At 28.2% G+C, this 8,451-nt stretch overlaps 1 protein-coding gene across 1 annotated transcript; it reads right to left on the bottom strand.

Moving 5' to 3' along the window:
• Positions 1-360: 360 nt before the first annotated feature.
• Positions 361-8,221, bottom strand: LOC101238443 (uncharacterized). Its single transcript, XM_065803719.1, has 3 exons — positions 8,026-8,221; positions 7,684-7,892; positions 361-647 (listed from the first exon to the last, which is right to left on the bottom strand). Exons 1-3 carry the CDS (start codon positions 8,152-8,154, stop codon positions 533-535), a joined length of 453 nt encoding a protein of 150 aa, XP_065659791.1. The 5' UTR covers positions 8,155-8,221; the 3' UTR covers positions 361-532.
• Positions 8,222-8,451: the final 230 nt, after the last annotated feature.

Raw genomic sequence — 8,451 nt, 5'->3', positions numbered from 1 at the left:
GTAGCGCAGCTGTTTTGTATTAAATTACCACTTTTCGCTACCTAAAATTTTCATTAAAGATCGGAAATTATTTAATCTTAACGATCCTCAAAATCATTTCAAACTATTTAAAATATTAGGAACTAAATTAAAACTAAACAAAAACCTAGTTTTGTGATTTTAATGATGTAGGCGTGCTTGTGACAAAATTATTTGTTTAATTTATCAAGATTATTTTTATAACAAAAAAACTTGTCTTTGGAACAGGTAAAATTACTAGTTAAAAATGTAATCGAACACAATTTTATGATCTTGAAACATCAAGTGATATTTTTCATAAATTTCATATATTTTAAGAAAGATAAGATTAATATAAATATATAAAGTATGCGTAAATAAATATATAAATTTTTACACGTACAACTTTTCAATTTTATTATTTATACAAAAAGCATAAGTACAATACGATTGGAACAGCTATACTATGCAACACTATAAATAAAGTGACTAGAACGGAACAAAATATCAACTCCAAAAAAAAATAATGTTAAGGTTAATTATAAAGTGCCATTTGCGCATTTAACTCGTCAAATGACATTTCACCGCCAAACTTGTGTTTTTCTTGATTTAACAAAGCGTGTATCTGCGCTAGTTGTCTATTTTTTGCTCTAAACAAAGCATAATTATTACTTTAGGATGCTTTTTTAAATAAATTTTAACAATAAAAAAAAAACAAAATAACATTGAATTACAAATATTAAATATATTATCTTATTAGTAGTATTATGTCGCATTACTTTTAATAAAAATCACGGGTCAACAAGCGAAATAACTCCAAAAAAAAACCCTTTGAGTATACAGTTGTATTGCACACCTGTGTATTGCAAAAGTCAACCTTTGAGAAAACTGCAAATAGATATCTCACAAAACCTAATAATATTAAAAAATCTTGTAGGAGTCCTACCCTATAAGACGCCCTATATAAAACATAGGTTAGGACCAACATGAATTCTAGAAAGTCCTGTTCTAAAATCGTATCTTAATATATTTTCGTAATTTGAAGTCCTATAGAACACCATATGTAGGAAGAACCTATAGATTCAATAATAAAGAAATCTTGTCAATCTAAATCTTATACGAATGACCTTTGCATTTTATTTAGGAATGATCTTTGCAGTTTATATAGGATATTCCTGTGAAATGTGAATAAAGAATTATTTTGTAGATTCATTATTACAAGAAATATCATTACCTAATTTGTTTTTTTAATAGAATATTCTAATAAAAAGAGTAAAATATGTATGCATGTATGTATTGTATAATTCTATTTAAATAAAATTTAAGTTCAGCTTAACACAAGTTTTGAACTGTTTTATATAAATTTTAAAGGAACTCATTAAGAACTTAATATAGAACCAGAATTCATGATTACTAATTTTGTAAGCCACAAATATGCCATTTAAATGCTTTTGGCTGTTACACCTAAAACCTCATCCAATCAATTAAAAACAAACAACCTATTAAAATTAATAAAATCTTGTAAGAACAAAGATTTTAAGAAAAACATAAAATACTTCGAACTTAATTCAAAATATTGCCATAAGCTGTATTTATTATTTATTAAAGCTATATATAGTTTAATTTTGCTATGAGCATATTTTCAGCAAGAGTGCTCGATGAATGATATCAGAGCTATGTAATGGATTTTCTGACGAGATTAAATAAAAATAACTACATAATTTTTAATACTAAAAGTTTCATGCGTTTAACAATCATATATATATATATACCTTCTGGACAAAAAAAATGAGACCAAGTTTTTTAATTTTTATTTTCAAAATAATAAATGAATAATATAATTGTTCATTGGAAAATAAAGAGTAAACCTTAATTTTTAAAATAATATATTGATCAATATCCGGTCACGTGTCCTTGGACTTCTATGCATTTTTGAACACGCGTTCCATGCTGTCAATTAATGACTTCAAATAATCCAAGGAAAGTCCGTTCCAAACTTCTCAAATTGCAACCTCTAAATCATCTAAATTTTTTGGTTTTTTCTTTTCCTTTACTTTTTTCATTAATCCCCACACATTTCAATGGGGTATAGATCCGGTGAATTAGCGGGCCAAGAAGAAACTTTCTGTTTATGTTCTGTAAACCACTCAGAAACTGATTTTGAAGTGTGGTACATCGCCCTATCCTGTTGAAATATAAAACTCCCTGGGAAAAGATTTTTTAGAGTTGGCTCAGGTACAGAAAGTATTTCTTTATATTTTTCACTACTTGCAGTACCCTTGATTGTAAGCAATGATATTTTACCTTTGGAACTAATTGCCCCAAACCATGAGACTCTGCTTGAACATTAGTTTGCTAATTCTCAGTCATATCTTTGCTTTTCGACATTTTCGAGTTTGAAATAACTCGAAACGACTCGAAATGACTCTCGTCACTAAATACCCATTAATTCCATCTTGTTCTAAGGTGTTCTTCACACCATTTTACCCTATTTTCTTGTTGAACAGGAGTCGATAGGGGTTGATTTTTAGGAATGAAACTGAAGTACCCACTTTGGTTTAGATAACAAGTAATGGTTCTGGGAGCTACCTTGGGACTGCCTTTTTTAATTAATTCAATTTGAATATCTCGGGCGGATCGTGTGCCATCTTTTTGAGCTAATTGAACCAACTGTTGTTGGTCCCTTAAATTAAGTTTCCTTTTTTTTTAAACATCTTTGCCTCCAACAAGGCTGCAAGAAGCCACTAATTTGAGTTGAAAGTTACTGGTAAAGAAAAAATGAAGATTGTAGAGCAAGATAACGATTGACAGATGACTTGAAAGATTGCAAATTATATGAATCAGGAAAGCAAGATGAAGGAAGTGAATTCCAAAGAACTGTTGTTCAAGGAAAAAAACTAGAGGAATTAGAGTTTTTGGAGCACTTAGGAACAGTAACAGAAAAAGGATGAATGAATTTTAGTAGATGGCAAAAGAGAAGCTAGCTCTTAAGACCAATGCCCATTAAAGTGGAGAAAAGATGGAGAAAGAGAAGCAGTATTATGATGATGTGATAATGGTTGGAGGTTGGCTGCAAGAGCAGGTCCAACTATGTTTACAATACATTTTGCACCTTGTCTAACAGAGCAAAAGTGTCATTAGAAGATCCACCCCAGATATGGCAACAGTATTCCATACAAGACTGGATTTGAGATTTATAGAGATAGTGAATAAAAATAGATACTAATTTTGCAATAGATTTGCTATATAGTTTCCACGAAAGATCGGAAATAAGAGTTAATCCCAGAAGATGAAGAGTAGATGACTTATCAAGTACATTACCGTTCAAAAATATAGGCAGATCTAAATTATTGCGATAACGATTGGCTGAAAAATTGAGTTTTATCTGTATTGAAGTTCACCAGCCACTGTGAGCCCCATGTTGTAGCAGAAGTGAGATCCTTTTCAAGCTCAAAAGCCCCCTCCAAGCAATCAGAGGGTGTTGGTTTCTTATCATGACAAGTATAAATGGTAGTATCATCAGTGAACAATGCCACCTTAGATGTGAGAATATCTGGAAGATCATTAATGTAAATTAAAGAGTATAGGGCCAAAAATAGAACCTTGAGGAACCCCTGAAATTATAGGAAATGAAGAAGAGTGCTGTCCATCGAGGACAACTTTTATACTACAAATGGAAAGGAAGGATTCAATAACCTTAAAGATGTTACCAGATACACCGTAAAAAGAAAGCTTATGGAGATGACCAGTATGCCAAACTTTATCAAAAGCTTTAGATTGCATGCAAAAGTGAAGAAACAACATTGAAAAGGGATGTAATATTAGGAAACTTAGGTGAACCACTATAATTCAAAACTTTGGTCTCAAAGGAATTGATTAATGTATTGATATCTAAACTACATAAAAATTTTGAAACTACAGGAAGACCGGCAAGCTGAAATGCTTTTTCCCAGTATGAAGTTTGATATCTCCTAATTAAAACTAATTCTTCAAAACATTTATAATAGCATTCTGGAAGCAAATCTATTAAGTAAACGTGTCATTCGTTTTGTACATTATCACAAACCTCTTCCTTTGATGAACAGGATGGAAATATAAGATATTTCATTTTGCAAAATATCTCAAATATCTTAATAAAATAATTTACAAAATCCTCTTATATCTTTTAGTATCTCTAACAGTTGATTTAAAAGATGTAGTTGTTGGAAGAAATTTTATTAAATATTCACAAAGATTCTTGTGTTGTTCTAAAATCTGAGAACATACTCTTTCTGAGTGTTTCTGAGAAGAATATCTTTGAATAAAATGCAAAATAATCTCCTACTCTAAATCAGGGGGCATGCAGGGGGCATGTACCTATTGATATAATATTTGTATTCAAACTTTTCATTTTCTATGATGACTTTAAAAGTCTCTCAAACTTAATATTTAGAACCATATTAAATTAGGATCATCCATACCAATATGTTGCATAAACTTTATGTTTAACTTTTTCTACAAGTTCAAGCAAATGTTCTAACAACTTTTCAGCAGTACAATGGTCTACCATGACAGTTCCACAGTATGCAATTTTAATGCACTTGTGCTTTTTAGACCAGTATTGTACATAACCATCATGCTGTTTATTAGCTTGTTGAGTTGTAGATTCGTCAAATTTAAATGTAAAAACAGTATCATTCAAGTCGTCGAATAACAATGTTTTTAAATATGGGAAGATGCCATATTGAATGGTGTATTTAGACTTTGTTTCGCTTTGCCTGTATTTTTTTATCAATTTTTGAATCTGGGAACTTGACTTCAAATATTTTACCACTCCATTGGTTGAGGCAAAAGAATAGTTAGACTCAACGCGCTTTAAACTATAAATGATTTTAACTTTAAAATTTCTTCCTCAACAGTTAAACTAGTCTTTGAAGCTTTTAATTCAAATATTTTATCTTCATCTTTAAGAAATTCTGTTTGCCTTTCTCTTTCTTTTAACCTTGATGTGTGAAGTTTGCTAATTGCATGGCTCCTTACTTGTCCAGCTCCACTTCTAATGACAGAAAAGGTTTATTTGCATAATTTGCAACTTGCAGAATAATGATAACCAGAACAAACTTGTATCCAGTTAAACTCAGACTCCCACAGTTTATTATATATTTTTATTTATTTATTTATTATTTTAGATACTATATTGTTTTTCTCTTATAAATATAAATAAACAATTGAACTATAATTTAACAAAGTAATCTAAACACTTTGTACAACTTTTTCTATTTTATAGACTGACCTAAAAACAACAATAAAATTGTCAACTAATAATAATTATTAATAATTACAGATAACATTCTAATACGCACATTTTTATGTACACACATTAATAACATTATTATAAACCTACTATTGTATAAAATTAACATTTATTAAAAAAAATCTTTCAAAATTTTAAGATAATTTAGGAAATAACCCTATAAATTATGACATTTTATGACAAAATAGTAAAATTTTGAAAATTTGGGACATTTTGGGACAGACTTGTTTTTATTATGCGGCATATTCCAGTTTTATATAGGAATATCCTATATAATTTTTATAGGATGCCCTAAAATATCTTTTACCTAGGGCTATTTTTAATTCTTTTAGGTGCCCTACAAATCTAGCAAACTACATAACCATCTCATCAGTCTAGTAAAAATCCAATCTTTACATTGTAATATTAAAAAAAAAATAATTGTATATGATTTATAAAAACCCTATAGGATTTAACAGGACATGATATCGTTAATTAACTTTTCACCTAATATTAGTTTATTCTTATAGGAGTCCTATAGATCTCAAAAAAATCCTATATGAAATAAGAAATTCTTATAGGAGTATAGTATTAATCCTATAGTAACTCTATGGTTTTATCTTATATGACCAATGGGGTCTTATACATCTTTTTGACTAGAGTAATTCTATTGCTCTTATAGAATATATAGAACCTACAAAATGCCCCTAAGATTACTATAAGATTCTTATAGATACCCTATTGGTCCTCTAAAAATACTATAGAACCTATAGAATGCATATTAGGAATAGAGCAAACCTAAAGGTCCTATATATATCTATAAGTACCTATAAGATTTTATAGGACCTATAGGATTCCTATTGGATCCTATAGGGCTTTTTGACTATGTTATGCCATATTTTATTAACCAACCTATTTCTAAAAACAAGGCCATTAACAAAACCTGCAAAAACTTTAAGATGCTTGTAATTTTTAATGGACCAACTTAAATTAAAATATTTGAATTGATTGCTTATATTTAACTGAATCACTAGCACTTCTAAACAATATTTCAAATTCAATCTCAGACCTCAACGATTAACTTTCTTAAAATATAAGACCTCATAGTGGGGTCTTGACGTTAATGAAAGCAGTTGTAGATAAAATTCTTCTTTAATTTGTATGCAAAGTCTCAAAAATAAAATTAAACAAACTGAAAAATCTAATTTTTTTAAATAATTTTTATTATAATTAAAAAATTCTTTTTTGCAAGCCAACCTGACCTGCCAACTATTTTTGTCTCTGACACAAGCAAAAACTAGCAGCTCTAAAGCTTTGTCTGGTTACAACCAAATTAAAAAAAATCAAATAGTTAGCTTAAAGAAACAGATGTTACAGTCAAATAAATCTACATTGAAAATTTTTTATTCTCACAGAACAAGATTTTGAGAAAAAATATCTTTCATCAAAAAAAAACAAAAAACATTGAAAACCAGTATCAAAGAAAAAAAAAGTTTTTAAATAAAAAAGACAGGCCTTTGCAAGACCTAAATAACAATGTTTGTATTTTAAATATGTTGTAACAACAAAATCAAAGTTTTAATAAACCAAAAATCAAAGTTACAATATACAAAAAATTAAAGTTTTTTTAAATTCACTGGACTTTTCCTCAATATTTTCCACAATTTTTTTTAAAGCGAGATACATAATCTATAATTAGGCTGAAGTGAAAATTTTTAAAGAGGGAAGCCCTGTTTAACCAATTTGTCTCTAATGTTAAATAACAAAATAAATAAATTGCGACCTTCATTTAAAAGACATTAATTTATGCATAATATTAATCCATTTTATGAGTATTTTTTTTGATAAAAAAAACTCTCAACATAAACACTTAATATTTTGAAGGATTGAATTAATAATGAACATCATTCTAGGTAATCATTATAAATCATTATTGTATCAGAATCATGATCACATACCTATTATCTTATCAGTTGCATACCTTATTTTATCATGGTAGCAATCCAAAAGTATTGGAAACTTCAATCTATTAATTTTAGGGTTTTTAATTTTTAATTTATTAAAAATTAAAACACTGTGATAGGTATTGGAAATTATTTCATTTAATTAATTTTAAAACCATTTCATTTATTTAGATTAAAATTTTTTATTTATTTGATTGCCATAATTTGACTGCTGAATAATTAGGTTAAAGTGTTCAACCTTTCTTGTAATTGTTTTATAATTGTTGTTGTGAATATTGTATTTGTATTTGTTGGAACTTGGTGGAATGAATGTAAAGGATTGCATTTTAATTCATAAAAATAACTTATCAAAACATAACCTTCTAAATGCACAAAATCACTACAATAAAGTGATACATGTTGACTCATATATAAAACATATTAAAAACAAACAAAAATAAACCAACTAACTCATTCTCCATTTGCAGTTCTTCATTTGACATTTCTTTTTTAATGTATGCTTGTTGTCTCAATTCTTGAACATACTTCTTCACTGTTGATGGATTCTTCATGTCTAATTGGTCAAATTTGGAAATCTTTGTAATGTCTGTAGGAGATTGACAAGGGGATCTTACATCACTTTCGTTTACAACTGCTTTTATTGTAGCTTCTTCAGCATACTGTAAACATAATTTAGTGGGTTTAGTTTAGAATAAATTACCCACTAAATGAACAAATTTAGTTAAACAATTAAACCATAATTTAATTATAAAAAAATGATAGTATAGTAACTTTTATTTAAAAAAAAACAACCTTTTTTTTATTTGGTTTGGTTTCTCGTTTTAAAAACATCCACGTTGCAAGTAAAACAATACATGTCACAACAGCACCAAAATTTAAAAGATTCAATGATATGAAAGACAAAAAATTTTCAACTAGCATACTTTTTCTAACAAATAAATATTAGACAACAGTGTAAAAATGTTTAAATATTAACTATAAATAATGGATAAAATACCCTTAACATTGCAAAGATTGTTGAGTTATCAAAAACATACTAAAATACAACTAAAATGTATTTATTAATTAGTAAGTGAATGGAGTTAAAATTTGACCGGTGCCGGGTTTGATAAAAAGAGTTGGAGCCGAGTTTGTGACCGGGGCTGCATAAAAATTTATATCCTAAAGTACATTTTTTAATTTGAAATTTATGCTATATTTTACATAGATGCATTTATA

Source organism: Hydra vulgaris, chromosome 08, assembly GCF_038396675.1.
Source record: "Hydra vulgaris chromosome 08, alternate assembly HydraT2T_AEP".
Taxonomy (NCBI): Eukaryota; Metazoa; Cnidaria; class Hydrozoa; order Anthoathecata; family Hydridae; genus Hydra; species Hydra vulgaris.
The sequence above is the reverse complement of the archived record's forward strand: the minus strand, read 5'-3'. Positions and strand labels throughout refer to the sequence as shown.